Source organism: Pteropus medius, unplaced genomic scaffold (genome assembly GCF_902729225.1).
Source record: "Pteropus medius unplaced genomic scaffold, Ma_sr-lr_union100, whole genome shotgun sequence".
Lineage (NCBI taxonomy): Eukaryota > Metazoa > Chordata > Mammalia > Chiroptera > Pteropodidae > Pteropus > Pteropus medius.
In genome coordinates, this window is record NW_024345754.1 from 13,878 (window position 1) to 41,770 (window position 27,893).

The 27,893-nt window shown below is 47.4% G+C and overlaps 2 protein-coding genes, 1 long non-coding RNA gene and 1 pseudogene across 6 annotated transcripts in view; 1 reads left to right on the plus strand and 3 right to left on the minus strand.

The window, feature by feature from the left end:
• On the minus strand, positions 1-27,728 carry LOC120612193 (immunoglobulin lambda-1 light chain-like). Of its 3 annotated transcripts, none has more exons than XM_039874666.1 (4): positions 27,659-27,728; positions 26,969-27,266; positions 1,955-1,992; positions 1-487 (listed from the first exon to the last, which is right to left on the minus strand). In XM_039874666.1, exons 1-4 carry the CDS (start codon positions 27,702-27,704, stop codon positions 168-170), a joined length of 702 nt encoding a protein of 233 aa, XP_039730600.1. In that variant the 5' UTR covers positions 27,705-27,728; the 3' UTR covers positions 1-167. The 3 variants fall into 3 exon arrangements, with proteins under 3 accessions (XP_039730600.1, XP_039730602.1, XP_039730601.1); XM_039874668.1 differs by lacking the exons at positions 26,969-27,266; positions 27,659-27,728 and adding exons at positions 18,158-18,449; positions 18,843-18,977; XM_039874667.1 differs by lacking the exons at positions 26,969-27,266; positions 27,659-27,728 and adding exons at positions 18,155-18,449; positions 18,843-18,977.
• Positions 1-27,893, minus strand: part of LOC120612192 (immunoglobulin lambda-1 light chain-like) — a 43,377-nt gene that overhangs the window by 4,935 nt on the left and 10,549 nt on the right. The gene's annotated exons all lie outside the window — the stretch shown is intronic.
• Positions 8,392-27,893, plus strand: part of LOC120612194 (uncharacterized) — a 30,158-nt gene continuing 10,656 nt past the window's right edge. The window contains exons 1-2 of one of the 2 annotated variants that reach the window (XR_005655381.1): positions 8,392-11,091; positions 13,681-16,254. This is a non-coding gene — a long non-coding RNA (uncharacterized LOC120612194). The remainder of the gene's footprint in view (positions 11,092-13,680; positions 16,255-27,893) is intronic. The other variant, XR_005655382.1, reaches the window with a different exon arrangement.
• Positions 24,074-24,192, minus strand: LOC120612195 (uncharacterized; annotated as a pseudogene).

The following is a 27,893-nucleotide window of genomic DNA, read 5'->3' on the forward strand; positions in this document are numbered from 1 at the left end:
TCAGATGATAAATGATTAGATCTTTATTGAAGAGATATAGACATGGGAAGAGAGTGGAGCTCCCCACTCTGAGCTGATCCTGGGCAGGGGTCTCAGGGGTACAGTGGAGAACTGGGGGAAGGGGTATCTGGCTGAGGACGGCCCCCGAGACTGGGGAGCGGAGAGTCCTAAGAACACTGTGAGGGGGCCAGTGTCTTCTCCACGGTGCTCCCCTCGTGCGTGACCTGGCAGCTGTAGCTGCTCTTAGATTTCCAGCTTTCAGGCTTCAGGCTCAGGTAGCTGCTGGCCGCGTACTTGTTGTTGCTCTGTTTCGAGGGCTTGGTGGTCTCCACGCCCTGGGTGACGGTGCTGCCGTCCGCCTTCCAGGCCACCGTCACAGCGCCGGGGTAAAAGTCATTGATGAGACACACCAGTGTGGCCTTTTTGGCACTGAGCTCCTCAGAGGAGGGTGGGAACAGAGTGACTGAGGGCCCAGACTTGGGCTGACCTGTGTGGATAGAAGAGGGGGTGTTAGATGTAAGGAGAATCGTGGGTGTCGGGATAGTCCCCACTAATCCACAGCCTCTGTGACCATTCGCAGGTGTTTGATCTTAATCTCCCTGGTGACCTTCCTTTTCTGTCCCCTCCTTTCCACTCAGCCCCTGAACAGCAAATAGCTTCCCACCCTTCCAGAACCTCTTCTAAGTCATCTTCTCCAGGTGACCCTGTCAAGCCCTGCCATATGCAGCCTCAATTTCCCCAAGTGTAACCAGGGCAGACTGTCCTCCCTCCTTCTGATTTCCAGACTCTGGATGGGAGTCTAGCCCTGACCTCCCATGCCCCCAGCCCAGCATCAGACCACTAACTCATTTATTCTTCTGGAGCCTGGTGCTTCCTTTGTGGTCTAAGGTCCCCCACCTGACGGGCCAGGATGATAATGGCAGAGGGTGGGAGGCCTCGTGCCTGAGCCCAGCATGCAATGGGCCCTGAAGCCTCCCAGCCTCCCTTGGGCACTTGGCTTTGCCTGTTCTCTGGCCTCAGCTCTCCAGTGAGGACTGCGTCCTCCCAGCCCAAACCCCAGGGCTCCACTGCGGCTCTGCCCATTTTCCCTATTCCTTGTGCACTGACCTCAGGTCCCTTAAATGAGGCTGAGTTCTTGGAGCCGCTCCCCCACACAATGGGCGCAGCAGCCCCATGGCCACCCCAGTACCTCTGACAACCGATGATTTCACCAGGCAGTTGTGTAGCTGAGTTCCCACTTCACTCCCCTATTTGTCATCCTCTGAATCTAACACCCTGTGGGAGGCTGACCTTTGGATAGATGGGACACTTGGGCCCCAGGCATCACGGGGCTGCAGGGTCAGAGGAGTCTCTGTCCCATGCGATTCACTCTTTTCTGACCACCATCCTGGGAGGGCTGGGTTTCTAGCCAGCTCGCCCCATCTCACCCACGTCTCTGCATCTCCATGTCCCCATGGCCCAGCAGAGGCCCCGAGAGCTTCAGCTTAGAGTGAGCAGGACCCCTCTCATCATCCTCCATGGGTCATAACCCCAGCCCTGCCCTGGCCTCCTCCTGTGTGACCCTCCCAGCTTAGATGGGCATCATGCCTTGAGCCCAGACATTGAGGGGCTTGGGATTGCCTCTAATCTCCCCCAGTGCCCCTTGTCAGAAGGAGTCCTAGCTCCCATGTGGGCATCTGCCCTGGAGGAAGTGAAGGAGACCCATTCTAGGACTAAAACCCCAGCCCCGGGGACCTGACTGCATCCCACTGTCAACCTCTGGAGGGGCTCCTGCCATTGAGGTCCTGCCTGCTGGTTACACGGAGACCAACCTGCCTTCCCAGACTCCACAGAGAAAGGTGGGGGTCAGTCTGCTGGGAAAGCAGAGAGGAAGCAAGCCCCAAGAGAGAAGAGTGACTTTCCCAAGACAACAGAGGGGTGGGACAGGATGGAAAAGGTGGTGAGAACCACTTACCTAGGACGGTGACCTTGGTCCCTCCACCGAAGAAATACCACAGTGACTGAGGCTCAGACTAAAACCGGCCAGGCCAACACTTGGGGCCTATTCCCTGGGGGCCAGTCTGCAGCAGGAAGCTGCTGGGCGTGACGGGTGCAAGGCTGCCCAAGTAGAGCTATGTTCTGGGGTGGGGCTGGAGGGCAGTCAGTCCCCAGAGGCCTGGGCTGGGTGGGGCCTCATTTTGGGGCCTCTGAGTGCTCCTTCTCCATAGTTTCCCATCTTCCAGCTAAATGAACGTCCTCCCTGGGCCTATGGACACAGGGTCATTTCTGACTCATGGTGGTCCCCCACGGAGACACCCTCCCCCTTTGTCTCCACACATTGAAACACAGTTCAGTTCCACCTCTTTCATGAAGCCTTTTCTGATCTCTCAGACCACTGTCTTCACCTGTCCATCCATCCATCCATCCATCCACCCACCCACCCATCCATTATCTATCTACCCATCCATCCATCATCTGTGCATTTGTCCAACAATGGCTCCCAACTGTTTCACGTGCCGGGACATGGTTGGGTCCCCCTGGCTTTCACTCTCATCCTTCTTTGAAACCTCTCAGGTCAAAGCCAACCAGACCCTCATCCTGGTCAAGTCCCACGTTCCTCCCCAGTCCCCTGATGTCTGTGTAAGAGGTCCCTCTTTCTGGTGACTTCCCCTTGGCATCTGAGACTACCCACTCGGCCCCTCCCTTTCCCCCAGCCCCTGCATGGCTGCTGACTCCAAGACCACCACCTATAACCCCCTTCCTCCTGTACTCTCCCACTCTCTCTGTCTGTGACCCACACTGTATACTTCAGCGAGTGCCCAGGGGTCTCCCATCTCTATTTCCAGCCCTGGCCTCTTTTATTTTTTGGCTCAGATTCACATGGGCTCTGCCTCCTGAACTCTTCTTGAATGCCCTACGGAACCTCAAACTCAACAGGCCCCATTGAAACACCTCACATTGCCCTGTATTGTCCTCACTTCAGCCGATTTCTCTCCAAGCCAGAGAGGCCTGGAGTTGTCCCAGAATGCTTTCCCCTCATTAAATCACCCTCTATGTTTTAGACATTCTACCAAAATACAAAAATATCATTAAAAACTTAGACAAAGAAACAGAAACACCAAGTTACACTCTAAGAGTTTATGATGGCAAGAATTATTAGGCTTTGCCAAACCTGATTTCATCTCCCAATATGGTTTATCTAAATTGGAAGGTAACATGTTACTTTGGGGCCAGTATTTTTTTCACCTCAGTAGCAGGGCCATTTGGTCACAGTTGTATTTAAGATGTGCCCATAAGGTTTTTGAAACAAAACTTAATATAATAGCTATATCAATTCAATACTTGCTTCTGATTTAAAGAGCGCAAACACCCAGCCTTTTTATCAGGTTAATTATTTAAGGAAACTTCTTCAACTTTCACCAAACTCATAGCAACTTTCACATTTCTTAAAGTCCAGGTTGCCCACTCTCACTTTCATTATTCAACACATTCTACAGATTCTAGCCAATGAAATGAGATGGGGGAAAAAGAAGTGTAATAAGTAATAGGAAAAAAGAGAGAGCATCGCTCTTTGTAGATGATGTGATAATCTACTTTGAAAAACCCCCAGACCATCAGCTGAAGAACTATTAGAACTAATACAAGAGCAACATGCAGAAACCAGTAGTTTTCCCTTCTACACAGCAGTAACCATTTAAGATATGAAGTTGAGAAAAAATTTACAGCTTCAATAAAAATTATATTTAAAAACTCTAAATAATCATAAAAAATAAACAACAGAAAATGAGCAAGATTTCCATGAATGAAATATAAAACAACTTGACCAATGGACAGAATACAATAATGAGTTAGTGGGGAGCATATCATATCCCTGGAAGAAAATGCTGAGCACTGCAAAGATGTCAATTCTTCTCAGATTAATTCATATATTCCATGAAATTACAAACGCAACACCAAAGGAATGATTTTTGAAAATGAGTGAATCGATTCTCAAGTCCAACAGAAGAATAATGACAGAGAACACAGGTATTTTGAAAAATAATAATAATAATGGATTCTTCCTCTGATACCAAAACATGTTGTAAAGGTAAAGTAATTAAAACGGGGTGGAATGAATACAAGAATTGATCATTAGGTCATTAGAACCAAAGAGAGAAAGTGATTAATCAATAGTTTAGTATTTGATAGTGATAGAAACTGCATTTCTATTCAACAAATACTTGACTATTGGCTCACCATTTGGAAAATAAATAAATTATATCCTTACATACACAAAAATATACTGCAGTTGAAATAAAAACAAACACCAAAACAATAAAAGTTCCAGAATAAAATAGAAAAAATGAACTTGTAATATTCAAATAAAGAGTCCTCCTCTATGCTTGTCACAGATCACAGAAACCATTAAAAAAAAAGTTAAACCAATTTGACAAATAAAATTAAAAATGGCTTTATAGCGAAAGACCCCATTAACAAAAGGCATAAAATAGATCAGGGAAAAATATTTACAACATATATCCTTGACAAAGGGGTTAATATCTCAAATATATGAAGAGTTCCTATAGATTTATAAGAAAATACAACCAACTGAATAGAAAAACAGGCAAAACTATGACCAGTAAATTCACAAAAGAAATAAACTCAGTCAACAAAAGTATAAAAGGGAAATAAGTTTTATCAATGATCAAATAAATGAACAACAAACATACTCTCATTTTTGCTCATCGCATGGGCAAAGTAGAAAAAGATCAACAATATCACATTATTGGCAAGGATGTGGAGGACAGAGCACCATCATTCACTGTAACGAGTGTGAGTTGGAACAGCCTTTTGGGAGAGCAATTGGGCACTACCTAAGAAAATTCCAAAAGCACCTTCTCTCTGATCCAGCAATTCCACTTTTAGGCGTCTATCCTATGGTAATAACATAAGTGCACTTTGTACATGCACACATGGCATATGCTTACTCCCATGGAGATTTCCACTGTGGCATTGCAGTGGAAAAAATTATATTTTTTAACTGGAAACAACTGAAATGTCCTTGAATAGGGGAATGCTTAAATGTATTCTGGTTCATCCAGACTTTGAATTCTTACAAAGCCATAACGAGAACAAGGGAGGTCCCTATAAACTGTTATAGAAAACGTCAATAACAGGTTGTTTAAGAGCTCGTTGTGGGATAATATGCAGAGAAGTATTTCATTTTTGAAAAATAAAATCCCACCACCAACTAGAGGTGTGTGTGTGTGTTTTCAGGGACATACACACATTGGAGAAGGGCTGGAAGTGTATAGACCAACCGGACAGTGGCTGTCTCTGGAGAATGGGTTTTAGGGTAAGGTGTGGAGAAATGGTAAGCAGAGACACTCAATTTTTACTTTACGTGCTTCTGTGCTTAATCGTTTTTTTTTTTTTACGAGTACGTTACTCTTGTATTGAAAATTATTTTAAAAGATAAAAATGAAATAAACCTTCTTGTAAATATTTTCATAACTACAGATGATCATGAAACAAAAATTAAAATTCGGTGAAATTTCACCAGCCAGAGACTCACCATTGACATTTTTCTATATTTTCTGATGAACTTTTGAAAATGTGCACATACTTAAAAATACCTAACTGAAAAGCATTCTGTATATTTGGCACCATATGTATCCTTTTAAAAATGGATTTTGCCATCCTATTCGAGATGCTTCAGGAACATAATTTTGGAGATTTGTGTAAGATCCCTTGTGATGGACGCTCCATACTGTATTTAGTCACACTCTTTTGGCTGGATATTTAGGTTATGTCCAATTTTCTCCCATCATTAATAATGTTGAACTCATTATTCTTGTTTGTAAACCTTTGGTTATTTCTTCGATTATCCCCCCCACCAAGATGAACTCCTAAAAGTGGAATTACACAATTTAAACAAATACGCTTTCTTTTATGACTTGGATATTGCTAAAATGGTTGTACATTTTAGACTTCTATAAACAGTCCATGAGGGTGCCCATTCCTCTCCATCAATTCTCCGGTATCATCGCTTCAAATTCACTGGGCAATGTCAATATTAATCTTGGACCTGGTGCCCGCACAGACCAGTGCCTCCGCCCGGTGCCCAAGCCTCAGGCTTCGGCCACTGCCCCTTCTCTGTCCTCTCATCTGGCCTCACACCAATCTCCGATCTGAAGCCGTCTTTCCAAAACACGGATCCAGCTCTAACAGCCCTTTACTGAAATCTCTCAACAACTTCTCCTGGACCCTAAGATAAAATATGGAGCCCACAAGACCCCGGTGGTCTGAGACCCAGCTCTGCTGCCAGCTCTCTGCCACGCATGCGCACCTCGCTCTTCTCTCTCCGACCGCTCTCTTTGCCTGGAGCACTCCCATTATCGGTCAGCACCCCTCCATCTGTAAGACGAGTGTGGGCACACCCCTCGCTCTTTACTGCTCTTAAAATGGCCCATGAGTCTGTTCCTTCGTCTGGACATGACTCACTTGATTCAGCTCTACCCACCTTGCGTCCCCAGGCCTGGCCCAGGTAAACATTTATGAACGAGTCGGGGAGCGGAGGAGAGACCAAGCCAAGCCCTAGCCCCCTCTCTCTACGCCTTGCCGACCACTGCTTCTCTTGGACCATTTTGTTAAGACGCAAGACACGCTGATGAGGTCACAGCGTTCAGGCCCAGAGGGGGACTGCGGCCACCTCTCTGGGCCTTTGTCTCCGTCTGAGACAGCAGGACCTTGTGGGAACACTGACCAGGAGAGTCTGCCCCTAAAATGAAAAATAGTGCCTGCTGGGTATGCCCTGCCCCTACTTCCCTATATCTGCCCTACCCAGAAGACCATGACGAGGTGAGTGAGGCACTGGTCTGAGGTGCAAAATACAAGAGGTGCCAAAAGACTCAGTCATCGAGATAAGTAATATTTTAATACACTATTAAAAAAAATAAAAATCAATGCAAACAAATCTATACTGGATAAAAATGTCAACTTTAAATAAAGTCAATGTCTGTCCAGGCCCCTGCTCGCTTTTTCTCATCCTTCCCCCATGACATGCTGGCTCCTTACCTGTCCCTTAGGATCCGAAGGCCGCTTCCTGCCACGTCTTGGGGGCCTGGAGCCCTGCTCCACAGTATTACCATCAGGGGCATCAAGCCATGGGTGTCCACGACCAGGCCCAGCAGCAGCAGGGGCCAGTGCTGCCTGGGGCCAGATCTCTGGCCCCCGGGGTCCTTATGGCCTATTTGGCCTGTTCTGGGCCTCGTCCACCCTCAGGATCAAAGGCATCTCTGGTCTGATCTTCAGCGTGGGCTCCCTGGAGGGAGCATGTGCTGTTGGCAGGTGCCCCTGGTCCTTCTTGCTGGCAGTGGCCATCCTAATGGCCCCATCTTCTGCCTGAGTCTTCTCTGGTCCCTGTCCCCACTGCCTGATCCTCTCCAAGGTTGTTACCTCTGAGGATCATCCTCAGAATGGCATCTGCCAACTGCCCTGCTGTGGTTGGGATCCAGAGCTCAACCACCTCCCACTGAAGCCCCCGCTGGCCCCGCCTCTGAGGCTTTGGGTAGGCCACACCTGCTCCTGCCCTCCTTCCCCAGTTCCTCAAGGTTGCCCCCATCTGTGGAACATCTCCCTGGGGCCTGGAGGGGCTGTGGAGGGCAGCCAAGCGCCCAGTGGGTCAGAAGTTGCTCAGGCCTGAGTTCCTTTCTGTAGGGTTGGGGCTTCTCTTCTGATCAGTCCCCAGGCTGGGTACCTGAGCATTGCAGTCCTGCCAGTCAAGCTCAGCCTGTCCTTGGCTGCTTTGGTCAAACCTGGTTGGTTCCCCTCTGGTCAGCTCTTCACTCGGCTTCTCAGCTAGGCAGGGCCCTGCGGGGAGTGATCTAAACCCCTCACTCAAGGAGTAACGTCAGGCTCGTCAATGTTGAGACCATCCAGACCTAGGTCACCTCTGGGCCTTAGTTTCCTTATCCGTGAAATGGGGAGAACTCTTCTGCAGCAAGGAGAGCCTGAGGATGAATGTTGAACGGATGCCGATGCCCTCTCCACTCTCCCCTTACTTTGGCCTTCAGAGCAACTATTGGTGTGTCCTTGGGGCAAGTGTCCCTGTTTTACAGGTGAGAAAACTAAGGATCAGAGAAGATGAATGCAGGACCCAAGGTAGTTCCGGGACGGGAATGCGAGATGAGCTGGAATTTAGAAGTGAGTTTGTCTCCTGCATTTCCGGCCCTCTGTCTACTTGGAAGTCTTGTGCTTTGCTCCTAAGGGAGCCATGGTTTGAGTTCTGTTGGGCTGAGGTGCAGGAGAGATGGGCTGCACAGTTGCTTTAGGTTCCGGTCCTTTTTGAAGTCCAGGAATATAATATATAATGCGATGATGAGACTGATGCTGCTCATCTAGCTCTGACAAGAGGCCTTTCTTAGTGCCACACAGTCAAGAGGGCTGGCCCTTGCACGACTCCAGGGCATGCTTTGTGGACGGCAGCATCACTCTCGGAGTCACACTGCCAGATGTCTAGGAGAACTGAAAACCGCAGGTTGCAGGTTCCTGTCTGTCAACACCCAGCACCCACCCTCATGCTTTCCAGTTGCTATTTTAGCCACCGGATCTTTCATATATTCACTGAAGCCCAGAGCTGCAGCCCTTCAAGCTCTTGGTTTTCTGTTTCAACAACTCTAAAGGGGGACTCAGGACCAGCCAAGATGACTTTCCTGGGAGGTGCCTTTACAAGTCATCTGGCCCATATTTTGAGTCAGATAACCCTTAACTTTCCTGCTATGTTTGATGAAAATGGATCCAGCGTCTTCCATTGGATGCAGTAACAGACAGATAACTTGGGACTTCAGTTCATGGATATGGATAATGGTTGCTGGAAGGCAATTGTCTGAGGATCTCTGTGTTTCTGCATGTCTCTTGAGCAAAGGCACCGATTGACTTCGTGTTGGACCATTTTTCCAAGGCTGTTTGTATAGTGAACAGCCTCAGAAAGAAGAGATGATGTCTCCCTCTGGAGCGAAACGTGCTTACTGGCCAGTATAAAAGATGTGGAGTTCCCAAGCTTGGATGCTCAGCTGTCACCTGCCCCTCTTTACATCACCCTAAGGGACTCAGAGAACCGGTGCAAGAAGATGCTATTTCAGCTGATATTCTTAATGATACTGATACTCAGGCTACTCGAGTAATAAACTGTGAGTAATAAAGTGGTCTTTGTCCCTGACCCAGGAGTCTTGTGTCTTTTGCCAGCATCTGGGAGTCTGTGACAGGCTTACTTTTTTAGCTTGCAAGTAGAGTAAAAATCTCAGACCCTCCACAGTTCTTGATAATGATGATAATGAGGAGGAAGAAAGAGGTGAAGTGGATGATGGTGACTGGACTTAATGGTTTGACCAAACTCATCAAAGCAGCTTTCAAGGAACTCTAGGCTGGATCTTTCCACCCTGCAAACACTGCTTAGACAACTTCCGAGGGATAAGTCTTCAGTGCTGAGGGCTGGATTATACAACACACACAGACACACACACACACACACACACACACACACACACACACACACATCCCTGGCTATGAAGACAGGCAAGGCACCGAATGGTAATGGGTGTGGGCGCCCTAACAGATGTCATGAAGGGTATAGGGGGAGCCCCTGGGAGGCCCCAGATCCAGTCAAGCTTCTCCCCATTGTAGTGTTCGGCCCACTCCTGTCTTTGACCTTTTGCTCCTAGTGCTTGAGGGACTGGGGTAGTGTCTGCACTGGAGTCCAGGCTAAAGCTGCTCTCTCCCAGTACCCGGGTGTGGATGTGACACTCACCCACTGCCCAGGGGCCAGAGGCATGCTTCTCCCCAGGGGACAGCTCCATGTCTTGGGGAAAAGAAGGCTGTACCTAAATGCAGCATCCCCAGCTGCTCCTCCTCCCCCACCCACACACCTGCCATTGCCTCTGGGCAGACACCACCACAGGCCACATCCTCTTGTGGTGGCCACAGTCGGAAATCGAGGTCTGACTGGGCCCTGGGGACCCTCGAGGGATAGGCTGAGCATTCCCAGCTGGTGCAGCTGCAGCTCTGGCTCGCCCGGCTCTGCCTTCTGCCCCCTCCCTGGACTCAGATGTGCCAAGGGCTGGTTTCAGGCCTGGCCAGAGGAGTCTAGTTCCAGCTGTTCGGCTCAGTGGACCTGCTACTCAGTGTCCCTGGCTCCTCTGCATCCTTCCCTGGCCCTTCTTTTCTGGAGCGGAGGGCTGTGTCCCTAATTAGTCACTTCTGCCTGCTCTGTGTCAGAGGGTACCCCCTGCCTCCTGCTGACCAGTCTCCTGCCCACTCTCTATCCCACAGGCCACAGAGACGCTGCCTGTGGCTACTGTGGACTCTTTTCTCTTAGGCCCAGTCTCCCCAGCTCCCCTCTATCCCCAAATTCAACCTGCTGGTCTTTCTCATTTCATCTTGAGCATATCAATGTTGGTGCCTCAGGGTGGGGGTTTGAGGCAGAGGGTGACAAAGTATCTATCTAAGGAGATGATAAAGGTTCTGGAATCTCTTTGAGTTCTGAGTCAAGGTCTGGCTCTGTGGCTCCTGAGCCCCCTCTGAGGGGTCCTCAAGAACCCTGAAGATCCCAGATCCTTTAGTAACACAGAAAATGGGGAAAGAATCCAGCTGCTTCTGTAGATATCACAGACTCACCGACTTGGCAGCCATCTTCTAGCTCTTTTACTGATGAGAAACAGGCACAGAGAGGGAGAGTTTCTTTCCTAAGACACACAGCAACTTGGTGTAAAGACTGTGTCCTGGGACTTACCAGGACCAGCCAGAGACCAGGGAGGACCAGTCTTTTTGGACATGGGGTGGGGCCAGCCTAGAATTGGAAAATTTCAACTGATTTAACACACAACTCTCCCAATCTACTGACTGGAGTGCAGCCCGAAGGAGAGAGTCCAGTAGGGGGCAGCAGAGGCCAGTAGTAGAAGGAGATGAAGTCTAGGAAAGGGCTGGAGCTCAGAGGTGGAGGCAGGCAGAGACCAGGGAAGGGCTCCACGGGAGGGGTCCAGAGCAGGATGAAGGAGCAGGACTCTGGTTCCACATCTTCCCTGGCACCCACCTCACCCCTGAAACCAGGACCGGGCCTGAGGGGAGGTGAGTGAGGTGAGTTGCACCCATGTAGGATGGGATCCTGACTTTACTTACAGTTTTGATGTTTTATTCATCATAGAATACTTTTTGCATTAATTTTGATTTCAAAAATATTGCATTGAATATTATTTATGTTGATTAATGAGTTTTGGGAAACCCCTCTTAAATTTTGCATGAAAGGAGAGTGTCTGACTTGCCTCATGCCTCACTCTAGTCCCAGTTATGTCTGGAAAACGTTGAAAACCCTCTCCCTCCAGCCAGGGGAGGTGAGTGGGCTGGAGTAGGGGTGGTCAGTGCACGGCAGTTCCTGCCTCACCCGACCAAATGAGTTTAGATATTTGCATAGCAGAATCCTGTTTTTCAGGTCCTTTCCAAAGTCTTGGATTGACACCTGGAAGGGTTATACTTCTATCATCAGGAGACCCTGCCTGACAGGTGGTGGCTTTGTAGCAGCCACAGCTCCTACAACTGTTCCACCAGCAACACTCAGCTTGGTGGCCTTACCCAGAGAGCCTCAGTGGTCCAGTCTGCCTTATGACATTCGTCTGAAGCGTTCTACCCCGATGGCTATTGAAACTAATGTGATTTCTTTTCAATTCTTATTTTATCATTCCTAAAAGCCAACACATCCTCACATTTATTTATAACTATACGTGGCATACAATGGTAGCTATTGCATTGCAGGTTGCAAATTAATAACGATCGCCTAGTGACTTGTTTTTAAAAAGTGACTATAAAATAGATAAATGACTGCATGAGGTCACCTCATTTTAATGTTGATCTCACTGGAGACATCTCTTAATTTTCCGTGATTTAACGATACTCCTTTAAATGCCCATTAATGCGATATCGTACTTCTACTGACAAATAGAGTCAGACGGGTTCTAAGGAAAGTATGTCTGAACAGTATATTCGACAGTGTAGACTGGCTTTGCCAGTTAGATTACACAGTGGGACTTTTCCATAGATTTAATGATATAAATCGGCAGTCCCAAGTTTTGTAGAAAAAGTATACTCCAAGTACATGACAGCATGAAAGCATTTTCTCGAAAGATATTGGCAAAGAGGCACTACAAATATTCTAATTTTTCTCAATTTTAAAAAATATATGTCTTACACAGGGGCCCTTAGTGAAGGAGCAGCAGATTTAACTAATAAGTTCTGGTCAAGCCTTCTTGATGTATATCCCAGAAACTGAGAAGGTAGATGACAAATGGCTAGGCGACACCTCTCTGCAGGTGGTTCCCTGGGAAGCTGACTCTGGGATGGAGCCAGCTTGTAGGAGTTTCACTAGGGGGAGTTCTCTTGGACCAACCACTCAGCAAGCCATGGGTCACAAGCAGGGTGGCCCAAAGAGGGAATCAGCTGCAGTACAGGCTCATCTTCAGTGACCCCACGGGGAACTCGGCTGCTGGGATGGCCTTTCCCAGTTCTCCCAGTTGGGCTGAGAGGATGGATCTTCAGACCCTCACATTGATCAGGCTTTAGAGGCCAGCTGCCCAGGGCAGGAACATTGTATAGCGCGAGGTGGTGCTCTTCATTCAGGGAGCTGACAGATGAGGGCAGGGCTGCCTGCAGTCAGCTCTCCCAGCAGATGGGGCCATAAGCCTTTCATTCCAGAAGGTGGTGCATCAAACAATCCACCACCGGAATCCTCTTGAAGTCAGGTGGTCTCCAGTCCTTTGCTTTCAACAAAATTAAAAGAGTATAGTATAGAGCTGCCAAGAGGTAGATCATTAAAAAAATAATTTTTGACAATCAACGATCAGTAAGTAACACTACTACATTTCAAAACTTCTGTTTGTGAATGTCTGTGTTTGAGACCAAGGTTTTTTTGAGTTTCATATAACAATGAAAGCCAGGACAGAACTGATGCAGGACACTGTTTCGTTCTAGCAGTAAGTCCTATTAATTGATAGATCCATGAATCAACACTATTTAATAATTACTTATGAAAATTTGAATATGTTTATGTTGTTTTGATCAAATTTTGTCACAAATAATTATAACTCAACGTGGAAGTCATGTTCCACTTAAAACCACAGGATCTAAAACAAATTTCGAAATATAAATTTAACATATATTTTTATGATCAAGATGTATGACAGGATAATGAATAAGAAACTTTCAGGTCCAAAAACATGTGAGCAGATAAGACTCAGTAAGGGATGTGGGATGGAAACAAGCTCAAAGAGAAGAAAGACAGAGAAAAGAATTCCAAATGTTAGAAGAATTTTTTAAAAGAGTGGACATCAAATAATGATGTATTTGCTTCCACTTGATATATGGAAAAGAGTGAAGCCAATGTTTTACAAACTTTTGATGAAAACTGTAGGTGTCAACTTCCAAAGCAGCAGGATGTCTTGGCGAATCTCAGTTCTTTTATATGGGGGATGGGCCATGGTGTTGAGGGCTCAGCTGTCTCCCAGCTCCCTCTCCTCACAAGGAGGCCTTTCTCTCATGAAAATGCTTCCAGCCTCTCTTGGCACAGAATGATCATAAACTAATAATAAGATTGATCGCCATGAGTCAGAGGCCATCCAAGAGCCAGGCACTTTCTTTCCTTTTCTTTCTTTTTTTTTGCATGTTGAATCTTTTCAGCAGTGATGAGAGAAGGCAGCGAAGGAGCTGAGCCTGGAGAGGGGACATGGTTGTCCTGGGGCTCAGTTAGCAGGGAGACCTCTGGATCCACAGGTGCTTGTAACTCAGAACGGACCATTTCTTGTGAGAATATCAGGATTTTCTTCCTCAACGGAAATGTAAAACCTCTTGTGGAGCCAAGTGATTGCTGGAGCATCGGCCGTCCCATTGTCAACCCAGTCCTTTTTGGAATCTCGTTCTGGAGAACACAGCCTTTGGAACATCTGAGATGTATGACCGTGCTTGCTGGGGTAGGTCTTTGCTGCAGAACAGATGTTCTTGAATGTCACCATCATGTACAATAGCTACAAAAATCACATTGATACTGGTGAAATTTTGTACTTATCCATCCTGATAAACAGTTGTTTGCCAGTTTATGATGCAGAACATTCTGACTACATGCTGCACGTGTTGTGTTTTTGTATTGGCTCGTCATACACTGGAATGTGGATCTTTTCATTTTCTCGTTCACATCTGTAGATCAGCTGGTGACTCTGTGATCAGCCACTGACTTGCCATCCCTCCACTCAGAGTCCTAGGGTTTGAATGATCTCCAGTTGGTCAAAAAATGAAAACAGACTCAACAAGTGGACGTGGTCTTATAGTGCACATAAACACAGTCCTTTCTTGTGGAACTTTTGTAAAATTTCCATAACCCGAGATTTCGAAGAATTGAGGCTGAGAAATGATGGATTGGAGAGAACCAATGAGCAAATGTTGGTGTGTGCATCTTGAGGATACTGACTAGTTAAAAATTAATCTGTTCTAAGAAAAATAAAATAAAGTAAAAATAATTCATGAGTTCTAGGAGATATTTATAAGGAGCTTGTGCTTTAAAGAGCAATATGAGTCATTATGTAACTGTGGTTTCAGAGAAGGGCTCAGTCTCAAGGGACACAGAGAGGGAGGGGTGGCCCCTACAGACCTCACCCTCAGCTCCAGCTCTCTGGAGGGTTCACACAGCCAGATAGATGTGGGGGACGTCTCTTCCAAGAAACCAGGCGGGCACAGTCCCTGGACCTCCACTGGGCTGGTTCTACCCGAGGAAGAGAATTCCAGCAGGGCTGTCCTATAAGAGCTGGGGCTGCAGCAGTCATCCTGAGATACTTCAACAAGGATGAACAGCCTTTATAGTAGGGTGGTGGAACAGAAAGTGAGAAAGGTCGGGAACTTCATGGAATCGGTGAGTATCTGGAGAGCAAGCATCTGGCTCCAGACTTGTTGCAGGAGAAAAATAGGCTATTGTCTGTTCATTCCTCTGACTGTCATGCGTGTGTTCTTACATTAAAAAACATTCCTGACTACTGAGGGTAATAATTAGCACAAGTCAATCAATCAACCTGAATAATGATAGGTAAATAATTGTGTAGCAGTTGGTGACCTGCAGATAATTGGTTGATATCAGACAAGAAATGCCAGGTGGGTACTGTGAAGTGAGGGGCTGCAGGAGGCTTCTCTGGAGGTGACTGCAGAGCTGCTATCAGGATGGGAAGATGGAACCAGTAATAGGTTCCCTGACTCTGTGGGGACAGCAGAGTCAGTGCCCTGTGGGGAGGGTCTGGTTCATCCAATGGTGAACGAACAGTAAAACTAACGTGTCTATGATTCAAAAACAGTTCAGTTCCAATGTGATACTTTCTCCTAAGGACGTTGGGGGCAGGCATGATGTGCCATCAGGTGTGGTAAGCGGGAATTTCTGGGTAACATATCAGGTGCTATGGCAGCCTCTTAGCACATAGAGGGGCCTCCAGGACAATGCCGCTGACACAGGGACGGATTTGATAGAAGGGAGTTCACACCACTTCAGACTATGGCCCCTCCCTAGTTTACCTGGGGGGAAGACACCCCCAGGGCAGTGCTACTAATCCCTTTCCTCCACAGCTGTACCCACTGTGCAGTGATGCCAGGGGTTTATGATGCTGCCTGTGCCTGTGGTGCTCGGCCACGTGTCTAGGGTCCATGTGTCTAGGGTCCACAGGATGCCCCCTGTCCACTGTTTCTAAGACAGAAAGCGGCCAGCGCATTTAAACAGAGAAGGGCAGTTGCTCAATAGGGTGAGTGATGTTCCCAAAGTCACCTGTAGAGCAAGAGGGAAGAGTAGGACCTGGCAGGTCTGAAACTGGAAATAACAATCTCTTTTGAGTGTCAAGGAACCAGACATAGATAAGGGAGGAAAAATGAGGAAATTTAGCCAACACTTCAGGGCTCTCACAGAGACGACTTCCTGTCAGTTCTTCCAGCTGCCTGTGGGGGCGCTGCTGCTCCTTGACATTAGGCAGGTCAGGCATCCGGGAGGGCAACGAGCTTCCTGCTCCCTTAAGTGCTGATCAAACACTCCAAGGATGAAATACTCCAGATGGAAGTAACTAGAGCGACCTATTCACGATCTTTACGCTGGAAGAATCTGTGAATTATTGCTTAGATCCTCTGGAGTTGGTGCAGAAACTATCGACTATCGCCAGAGTATGATCGAATAGGGTGCTAAGTCTGTCGATGGGGACTCTGGAGGAGAATTGCTGTTACCACAGGACTGAGGTAAGCAGGATTATGGATGGAACTCAGGTAAACCCCTCATTACTCCTTGGATCCGTGATTAAAATATTAAACACAACAACAACAACAACAATCCAACTCAGCGGGCCTGATAATGGACCAAAATCTTCCAGAAAGAAGCTTTGGTCACCTCACCTGACAAGAGATCTCGACTAGCTAAGGCATTTGCTAAGGGTAAGGCGGGTAAGGAGTGGGTAGAGGAACGGGGATTACAGATAGTGGTTCTAACCACAGGTCTAGTCGCAGAAATGGGACTATAGGAGTGACAAGTATTTTTCTTCCTTATATTGATTGGTGTGAATATGTTTGGATGCATATTAGTCACGTTTTTATTTGGTTTCCCTGTCTCATCTCGTTGTCATCTAACATTCGATGTATTCCCAGTAGTTCATTTTATATCTCAGTGTTTAAGATATAAAGTATCAAATGAGCTGGAGAGAATAAATCTCACCAGCAGGAAAATAGTATTCTGCATCCTCTTGTGGGAAAAGCTGAGCGTATTGTTGAGAGTTCACGGAATGTGTTTATCACGTTAAGTGGAAGAATGGCTACCGGTGTTCTATTTCCTCAGAGACCGGGTTATTTGTGGAGATGTGAGTGGTGACAAGGGGTGCACTGTGGTGACTCATTAAGTATCGTTGTTGAAAGTCTGAGTTGGAGCTCACAGGATTATTTTCTGTGTGTGTTTCTGGTTAGGGTGGGTGGAAAGACAGATTCCTGTGTAGGACGTGGAGGGTAGAAGGAAGCAGCATCCGCTGTGTAGCTCACCCCCTAGCTGAGTGTCTCCTGGGTCACTCTGTAGGAGGAATCGACGGCCCTGATTCCCCTGGACTCACCTTCCACCTTCGGGACCGATCTGACTCTCCCACTGTCGTTCAGAGCCCAGAGCAGTTAGTGTGTCAGGATCTTTTTTGTTCTATAAAAATACAAGGAACAAGGATACAAGAAATATAAGAAATACAAAGATCTCTCTGGGGACTTTGAGATGTGTACTGGGGACTTAGGTGAGAACCAGAGCCCTGTGGGTGTATAGTGGCCTCCTCTGTCCTGATGACCATGTTGGAAACAGCTGACCTCTTAGAATATGCTCCTTGGAAAAACACTCTGAGATGGTGAATTGCCTTGGCAAGACATCAGGAAGCAGGTGAGGAGGTGAGACTGGGTAGAAGGAGGAGGTGACCCCCATGCGGTTACACACGAGGCCTCAGGTTCATCCAGAGAGCTCTCAGGCTGGCAGGTTTGGTCACCTTAATTGAGCCAGGGCCTTGACAACTTGACCCCTGGTGGTCACTACACTGACCTCTCTGAGAAGAGCATGAACCTGGGGGACCATTTTCTGAACCTACAGCACTTCCCAACGAAGGCACCGATGACAGCCGCCAGGGTCCCCGGCAAAGGCGCGTGGGCGGTGAGCTCACAAGAGGGATCTGCGTGGACAGCACAGTGTTCTGCTCCACTCAGAGTCTCAGGCCATCCTGAGAACCTGGGGCTTCGGGAGCTCAGCTGAGCTGGGCAGTTATGGGGTCCTATCCGGATCACTTGGGTGAAGGAGAGTCCAGTACCACCGTAAAGAAATGCTACTGGACAAATATCTTCCTCTGTTTGTCCTTCCACCCAGGCTCTCTGTGCCCAATTCACACCCAGGCCCTGACAACACCAGGACAGCCTGGCTCGCCAGCCCTGAATCCACTCCTGGTCCACCATTGGCAGAGGGGGCTGAGAGCAGAGAGAGAAGGGGTAGCCTAGAATCTCAGATATGTGACCTGGGCCAGACCTGTTCACTGCTTTTTCTGTCGTCCTCCTGGGGCTGGAGGACAGTGTGACACAGACCGGGAAGGGGGTTTGAGTCTCACTTCCCTATCTGCCTGTGTCACTGTGAACTTTCTCACTACTATCCCACACAGAACAGTAATAGTCAGCCTCGTCCTCGGCCCGGGCCCCGCTGATGGTCAGGGTGGCTGTGTTTCCTGAGTTGGAGCCTGAGAATCGGTCAGGGATCCCAGAGGGCCGCTTGCTATCGTCATAGATGATCAGCACAGGAGCCTGGCCTGGCTTCTGCTGGTACCAGTAAGCGTTTCTACTTCCAATATTGTTTCCTTCACAGGTGATCCTTGCTGTCTGTCCCGGAGCCACGGACAGTGAGGGTGGCTGAGTCAGCTCATAGGACGCCACGGAGCCTGCAAGAGAGAAAAGGAGAGGTGGGCTTCCAGAGTTGAGCCTCGTCCCCAGGTGATACAGTCTGACTGGCCTGGACCGAGCTCCAGAGTTTCATTGAGCTCACAGGATGCCCTAACATCCCTATCTATCCTAACCCCAACAGCCCTTGGGCCGGATTGGAGGATGGAGCTTCTGCAATGAAAAGCCCTTCATGCTCTGGCAGGTGCGGCCCTTCAGGGCTCACACAGAGCCAACTAGCACAGTGAGGTATTTCAGTCCCGCCCAGGACCTCATCCTGTAGCAAGGTCGTTAGCATCCTGCCCACACTGGCAGCTCCCTGCTGAGATCAAAGACAGGGCTGGGCCTATCCAGAGCCCTAAGGCAGAGGTTGGGTGTGAGCCTGGATGCAGCACCTGTGCAGTGAGCAAGGAGGCCAAGGAGGAGAGGGGTCCAGGCCATGGTAGAAGCAGCTCAGTTCTGCTCTCTGGGCCTGAGACTGGGCAGGTTTCCTCCCAGGCTTCTCTTATCCCCTTGCTGGAGAGAGCTGCTGGGTATGCAAATCAACTCGGGTCAGGGGTGCTGCCTGAGAAGCTTGTGGTTTCAGTGAGGAGTTCAGCCTCAAGGGACACAGAAAGGGGAAGAGCAGTCCCTGCAGACCCCACTCTCAGCCCAGAGAATTCCGATCCCCTGTCTGGTGCCATAGTCTGGGGCTGACACATCTACCGCAGACTGTCTCATGGCCTCAGCCCCAGGCAGATCTGGTCATTGAGAGTTAGAGGTGAAATGTCTGCATTTTCTGAACACATTATAGAATGGTGACTATAGAGGTGACCATACGAGCCTTAGGTCAGTGCAGTGTCCCACCCAGATCACAGTCTGTGAGCATCAGAACCTGAGCTCATTCCCTCCTTGCCCAGTGTGCACAGACTGTTTAGGAGCCACTGAGGTGCTGTGAGTTTCTGTGCTTGGTGAGAGCTCCTGGGGCAGATCGTAGATGCTGTGCCTCTGTCACCCAACCCTAACGCCGTGTGCACAGGGACAGATCTTGTTGTTGAGAAAAGTTGAAGAGGAACAGAATTTGAGCACGAATGGAGTGGGCTGCAGAGGAATGAAATACCTGGACCTACGCTAGAGGAACAGGCAGAGTCTACATAAGCACATCTGACAGACATGCAGTCAGAAGTTTACATAAAAGATGATAGTGTAGAAAACATACATTTTTTTTCCAGGTATGAGGTGATGGTTAACAACCCTCCTGCATGTTCGAACCCCTTATGCCCAGGCCCACCCCAGCTCCACATGTCTTTGCCAGGTGGTCTCTGCTGCCCTCTGGTGGCCGCTAAGAATCGACTGTGTTGATGCAGTGACACCCTTGCTTGGTACAGTCGTTTGTAAATTCAGAACCTACGATTCAGGTTCTGATACCCTGACCCAGGGACTGCTGGCCTAGGGGAGAAATTACTGTCTTTTATGTGACCACTGCTTTTCTCAAAGCCAAGCGCTGGCGGCTCAGATCACCCATGAAAATATGATCAGATTCATTTAGAGGAGGAGGGGGCAGAACTTACCTAAAGCATCACTGCAGGTATCTCTGGGGTGGTGGGTGGTCATGGGTGAGATTCTGAGTCTTGGAACAGGGAACACAGGACTCAGTGGCTGCCTCTCACTGGTGCCCTCTGCTGGTGTAGGGCCCACAGAGGGCGGTAAATGCTTCTGCTCAAAGACAGAGACAGGAGAACACTCACCCAACAAACATTGATTCAGACCCACTTTGTCTGGGAATCACTTGAACGGGACCATTGTGTGCTTGGGGCAGCATAGCAAACACACTTGTTTTATTGACACAGCAAGCAGACCCCCCACCTTCTCTCTGAATCTTGTCTTTCATATTTGTTTCGTAGCCAGATAATTGCTAATCTCAGCTCCCTATTGGCCAAGATTGACCTTGTGGCACAGTGTTGGTCCATGGATGTGTCAGTCGGCTGAGCTTCTTTCCAAGAAACTTTCACTCTTGTGACATAAATAAACAGAGTAGATTTATGCAGTGCCTTTCCTCTGGAACCTGGATGTGATAGCTGGAGCTGCAGCAGCCATCCTGAGCTCTGTCTTCAAAAAGAATGAAAGCGAAGCCTTTACAGTAGTGATGGTGGACCAGATAGTGAGAAAGATCCGAGACCTCATTGAATCGCTGAGGATCTGGAGAACAACGAACTGACTCCAAACTTATTATTGCAGGAGAAAAATAAGCTCCTGTCTATTCGTGCCTCTGATTGTTATGAGTGTGTTTTTCCATTCAAAATGTTCCTGAATAAAGAGGGTAATAATTAGCACACATCAGTCAATCACACTAAATGATGATAAGGGAATAATTGAGTGGCTCTTGGTGAAGTGCAGATAATTGGTCGATACCGAGCAAAAAATGACAGGCAGGTACTGTGTGGTGTGAGGCTGAACGAGTCCTCTCCGGTGAGGCGTCACTGGAGCTCTGTCAGGATGGGAAGATGAACAAGGAACAGGAAGTGTGTTTGGGGAGAGTGGAGTCAGTGACCTGTCGGGAGCATCTGGCTGGTCTGAAAATGAAAGACAGTGAGAAAATTTTATTTTCCTTTCTCTTTTGAAAGATACTGTGCATTGGGTGAAGACATAAAAGTAGACAGAGTTTTTCTAGTTTTCATTGTGTTGTTTTGTTGTTGCTTTTATTATTCTGGAGACATCGCTCTACTCTCTTCTATATGTGATGTTTGGTAGGTTAGGTCGACTCTGCTTACTCTGCTCCCTCTGTGCATGGAACCTGTGTCCTCTCTCTGACTGGTTTTATGATTGTCCATTCAACGCTGGTTTAAGGAATTTGATTATGATGCGATGATGAGCTTCCTGCCCTAAAGGGTCTGATTCCTTCTTCAGGAGCCCATCTTGGTCCCCAGGCAGCCTGGTCTCTCCTGTAACCTAAGTCCCTCCCTCTGGGGTCACAGTGGGGAGCCATGCACATGGTCCCCAGAGTTCTTCCTGACCCGCTGCACATTCTGTAGTGTCCTGTGCGAATATCACCATACTGTACATGTCCAAAGTCAACCACTTTGTCTGGCCCTGTGCACAATGTCACCTTCATAGGTGAGTGTAAATAACTATGACAAAAGTTGTTTTCTAATGAGGTACTGTTGTTTTTTATATCTGGGAGTTTGATCGAAATACTTTTATTTTCTTCGTGTCCTCGCTTAACATGTTCAATTATTCGTACTTAGCATGGATGCAGCACAAAAAGAAAAAAAAAACCGTTTTACCTGAATATGCAGCCTCCTGCTTGTCCTACGGATTTCAGACATGCCAATCAGAGAGTTGCATGAGCCAACTCCTTAAAACCTCAATCTATGTATTTATCTACCCCAGATATTAGCTAGACTACATAGGTAGGTTTCTCTACATAGAGAAACATATATATCCATATTCATATGTGTATCTATATGTGTTCTCTATCTATATTCATAACCGTATTCATAGGCATATGCATGTCTATACTCATATCCATATCCATATCCACATCGATATCCATATCCACATCCATATCCATATCCATATTTATATCTATGTCTATCTCCTATTGGTTCTGTTTCTCTGGAGGACCCAACAAACAAACCTGATTGGCTATGACTTAATTGTTCAAGGTTTATTTTAATGGTAACTTATCCAGCACTAACTTGTCCAGGTCCACCTTGCCGTGGTGTCATGTCATGTCACATGGAGGATGAGAATATCTTCACATGTTTTTCCACCACCAACTTTTATGCAATCACTGTCAAAAATTCGATTTAGATATTCATTAGAAACCACTTCGCATTGTTATTAATTTTTGATTTACACACGATAACGTTAATTATGGACATTAACATAGGGCAGACAATTCTCTCTTTATCCATGTAGTGACCGTATGTGATGCTTCACGTTCACCGTGTAGATGGACATTTCTATCTGGCATCATCTTCCTTCTGTCTGAGGTGCCTGTTCCTATTTTTTCTTGCTGTTCTACTGGTGATAAATTCTGTAAGATTCTGCATATTTGGAAAAGTTTTATTTTGCTTTCATGTTTGAAGGATAGTTTCACCACATAAATTCAAGGTTTAGAGATTTTTCTTTAAAAATTCTTTTATAAAACTTTTCAGCATTGTGGCTCCACTGTCTTCTTACTTCCCTCGCTTGAGTGAGAAATCTGCTTTTTCCATGAGGTTTATGCTTCTGCATGTGACATTTATCTCCTCTCAAGCTGTTTTTAATATTATTGCATGATCACTGGTTTTTGTGAATGTAATTATGAGTATCAGCATTGTTTTCTCATGGTTCCTGGTTTTGAAATCGGTGGATATTCTAGGATATTTCAGTCATTGTTTTCTTCAGTATTGAAACATTTGGGGCCATTGTTTTTTTCAGCATTTTTTCTATTCACTCCCGTTTGTCTTCTCTGCTCTGGGACTCCAACTACATGACTCTCAGGCTGCATGAAGTTGTCCTGCAAATCACTGAGCCTCACTGCTCATCGCTTTCCTTCCTTTTTATTTCTTCACTGTTTTGAATAGTTTCTAATTTTATGTCATTAAGTTCACCAAACTCTTCTTCTGCAGTGTCTAAACAGTTGCGAATCTCAACTGTGCATTTATAAACTTCAACATTACAACTTTCATCTCTGAAAGGTGAGAAGTGGTGGTTTATAAATGCAGTTGAAGTCGGCACTTAACATGTTCAATCATTCCACTAACGCTTTAAACAAAGGGACTACTTGTGCAGTATTCATTTCATGTACTATCTCCCAGTGAACCCTCTGCAGAACAAGTCTGGAGGGCACGGAGGACAAGGCCGACTGGGGATGTCAGATCTGGGAACCTGGGCCAGACGTGTCATGTCTCACCCTCCGAGGGCTGGAGGAGAATGTGACAGTACAGGGACGGGAATCTGTGTCTCACTCGCCCGTCTGCCTAAGTCACTGTGTGTTTCGTCACTGGCTATATCCACACCTCACAGTAACAGTCAGCCTCGTCCTCGGCCCGGGCCCCGCTGATGATCAGGGTGGCAGTGTTCCCTGAGGTAGAGCCAGAGAATCGGTCAGGGATCCCTGAGGGCCGGTTGCCAAAATAATAGATGACCAGCACATGGGCCTGGCCTGGCTTCTGCTGGTACCAGTGCATATAAATTACATTCTCAGTGATATCTACAGAACAGATGATACTGGCCCTTTGTCTCAGAGCCACAGTCAGTGAGGGCAGCTGGGTCAGCTCATAACAAACCAGGGAGCCTGCAAGAAATAAAGAGAAAGGGTTGAGGGTGAAGGGCCTGGTCCCAGAGGTCCAAAAAGGGTCCTGTCTGAGCTGAGCTCAAGGTTTGACAGAGCTCCAGCTCAGGGTCCTATGGGGGCTGAGATGTAGCCAGAGCCTCAGGGGCAGCACCTGTGCAGAGAATGAGGAGGGAGAACAGGTACGGGGTCCAGGCCACGGTAAGGTCTCCTCAGAGCTCTTTCTCCTGAGACCTCATTGGCCTCCCCCAGCCCCCTCTTATTCCTTTCTCAGTCCTTTGGGGGTGGTGATGGTTTAGAGTTTATGCAAATGTACTCATCATCTGGCTTTCTTTTCTTTCTTTATTTTTTCTTTTTTATTCTTTATGCCTACAGCACCTGGTCTTCCTAGGTGGTCTCCCATCCAAGTACTAACCAGGCCAGACCCTGCTTAGCTTCCGAGATCAGACGGGATCAGGCTTGTTCGTGGTGTCATAGGCACAGACTCATCTGGGTTTTGTAAGGGAGGAGTTAGCAGAGATCATTCTCACCTGCTAGAGGGGGCCGGGCAGGTGACTGAGGAGGAAGGAGTAGAGTTCCCCAGCTGCTTCTAAGCTGCTTCTAAGAAAATCAGCCATAGACTCTAACTTTTCTGATCACAGTCACCTTCCTGGGGTGCAAAAACATGGCTACTGTCCCAAACTCGTCTGGCCTGTGGTCTGTCCTGGGCTGGCTCAGCAGGGCTGTGAGCCTTCCAGGAGCCTGGCCATGGGGCTGAGCTTGGCCCACTGGGAGAGAAGTGACAACCCCTGATCAGCAGGCACTGGTCGGTGGGTCCTGCCCTCTTCCTCTTTCTCCTTCACATCTTCTCTGTGACCCCCACACACATTTTTGTTCCATTTTTTGACATTTCCTTAGACATAGTTCTATTTGTTAGGATATTTGTTCATTGTTTCAAGTATGATGGTTTTCTTGTTAAACATCCTCTTGCTTTTGAAGCTTCACACCCATTCCTCATCTCATTTGACACTTAGTGTTTGTCTATCCTTTATGACATCAACCACCCACAAGAATGCCCAGGTCAACAGCTGGGACCAGGCTTCCCTGATGCATTGTTCAGATGAGACATCCACTGTGTCTGTGTCCCATCAGAATCCTGTGGCAAAACTGGGTGAATATTTGAACTGACCTTCAAAAGTGGTCAGTTCAGCCCGAGGAGAAGAGATGGACTGTCTCGATTTCCTTCTGTGGGCTGAATTTGGACAGAGCTAATTTACAGGCTAGACTCCCTCTGAGGCTCCACCCTGGCTGCTCCTGGCTGCAACTCTGCTGCCTCCTGCTGGTGGAGAAGTGCTCAGACCAGGAGCTTCCCTCTTGTGGGTCACACCAAACCACCTGTCACCTAGAGGGCATGGTCTAGAGAATCCAGCCCTCTCTCTGTGTCACTGTGACCCCCGCCTTGCGCTGCCCAGCCCAGCATAGAAAGGTGGAATGAGGGCTTTGGGAAGAGGCAGAGGAAATTTTCGTAACCATGTACCAGGGTCGAAATGCCCTTTCTTTACCCTTTGTTTTTATTAGAAGAATGCAGAGTACAAGATAAACCGTACGTCAACTGCAAAATATAAAAGTCTAGGGAAATCCGTGTGACACCTTGTAGGCCACCTCATTTCTTCTGTGTTTTGGAAGCAAGAATGTTGCTTTTTTCACTCATATATGAGCAGCTCAGCTATGTTATCACCCAGAACAGTTGAACTTCTTGCACTAAAGCTCTAAACTAAAGTTGTGCATGTGTATCATCATCATCATCACTATCATCATCACCACAGTCCTCATAGTCATTATCACTAATATTATTTCGAATTCATCACAAACTTCTCAGAGTTCACGGGGTAGAAATTCCACACTGCACTTGGCTGCCATTTTGATGACCTGGAATCCTCTTGCTACTTGGACTTGGACCATATCCATCACCCAGAAGCATTGTCTGTACTGAGCCCCTGTCCTTGGATTCCTCAGAGAAAGGACAGAAGATTCCAAGACTTGGGGCCCACTCACTGAGACTCCCATGAGTCCCATTTTTGGAGTTTGTACTATTTAACTGGGAAAATGGAGCTTCGGAAAGTCATTATTGCATTTCTCATTACAGAAGATGTAAAGTTCAGGCCCAGAGAGATTGACAGAAAACAGAGAAAAGTTGGGTGAGGTCACAAGAGAAACCCAGTGGTCCTGGGTTCAGACTCTGGCTCTTTAGGGCAGCGCTTGACCAGGGCAGGAGGCAGGGAGAGTGAGGGCCGGGCTGGGTGGCAGCGCTTGTGTCCCCCTGGCTCATTGCTGTCCCCATCATGGCCTGGCCATCATAGGACTTTGATAATGTAGGATATTGCTTTCTTTTATTGAATAATATTTTCACTGGGTAAAGAATTCAAAGTTGACAGATTTTTTTCTTTTAGTGTTTTAAAGATGTTGCTCCACAATCTACTTGCTCGCACAGCTTTAATGAGAAATCTGATGGCATCATGACCGTTGTCCCTCTGTACACAAAGTGTCATTTTTCTCTGGCTTCTTTTAACAGCGTCTCTTCATCACTGATTTGTAGCAATTCCAGAAGGTGTGGGTTGGTGCCACTTCCTGTTTCCTGAGGCTGAGGTTCGTTGAGTTTCCTGGATATATTTGTTTGCGGTCTCAGCAAATTTGGAAAATTAAGGCCTATCATTTCTTCCAATACTTTGTCTATTTATCAACTGCTTCCTCTTCTTGTCTCCCTCAGGGGCCCAAATTACACACTATTTAGGCTGCGTGAATTTCTCCTACATCACCTGAAGCTTCATTAGTTTTTCAGTCTTTTTTCTTTCTGTGTTTTATTTTGAATAGTTTCATTCACCATGACAACAATTTCACTGATTTCTTTTGAAGCATTTAATATAACATGAGTCTCATTCAGTGTTTTTTTTTAAATCGCAGACCATGTAATTCATCTTCATGAAATTGATTATATATTTTTAGAATGTCTTTAATTCCTGTTCCTAATGTGTTCAATCTTATCTCTACCCACAAATAAAATGAAATATAATTATAATGATTGTTTATGTATCCATTGTTGGTACAGCTTCTACAGAGCTGCTGAGGGCTTGAGGAGGGAGAAGCCTGGAATCTGAGATCTGGGGACCTGGGCCAGACCTGCTTATAGCATTGTCTACAATGCTTCTGGGTTTGCAGGAGTGTGTGACACAGATGGGGCAGACAGTTTTTGTCTCACTTCCCCATCTGCCTGTGTCACTGTGAGCATTATCACTATTGTCCCACACAGCACAGTAATAGTCAGCCTCGTCCTCGGCCCGGGCCCCGCTGATGGTCAAGGTGGCTGTGTTTCCCGAGTTGGAGCCTGAGAATCGGTCAGGGATTCCAGAGGGCCGCTCGTTATCCTTATAGATGACCAGCACGGGGGCCTGGCCTGGCTTCTGCTGGTACCAGTAACAGTATTTATCACCAATATTGTTTCCTTCACAGGTGATCTTTGCTGTCTGTCCCGGAGCCACAGAGAGTGAGGGTCGCTGAGTCAGCTCATAGGACGCCACGGAGCCTGCAAGAGAGAAAAGGAGAGGGGGGCGTCCAGAACTGAGTCTCATCTCCAGGAAATACAGTCTGCCTGGCCTGGAACGAGCTCCAGAGTTTCTTTGAATCCACAGGATGCCCTAACATCGCTATCTATCCTAACCCCAATGGCCTTTGGGCCTGGCCAGAGGACGGAGCTTCTGCAATGAGAAGCCCTTCATGCTCTGGCAGGTGCAGCCCTTCAGGGCTCACACAGAGCCAGTGAGCACAGTAGGGTTATTCAGACCTGTCTAGGCCCTCAATCTGTAGCAGGGACTTTAGCATCCTGCCCCTGCTGGTAGCTCCCTGCTGAGCACAGAGTCAGAGCCAGGCTTGTCCAGACTCTGGTGCTCCTGTTGGGTGTGAGCCTGGGTGCAGCACCTGAGCAGTGAGCGAGGAGGCCGAGGAGGAGAGGAGTCCAGGCCATGGTAGAAGCAGCTCAGTTCTGCTCTCTGGGCCTGAGACTGGGCAGGTTTCCTCCCAGGCTTCTCTTATCCCCTTGCTGAGAGAGCTGCTGGGTATGCAAATCAACACGGGTTAGGGATGCTGTCTGAGGAGCTTGTGGTTTCAGTAAAGGGCTCAGCCTCAAGGAACACAGAAAGGGGAGGTGCGTTCC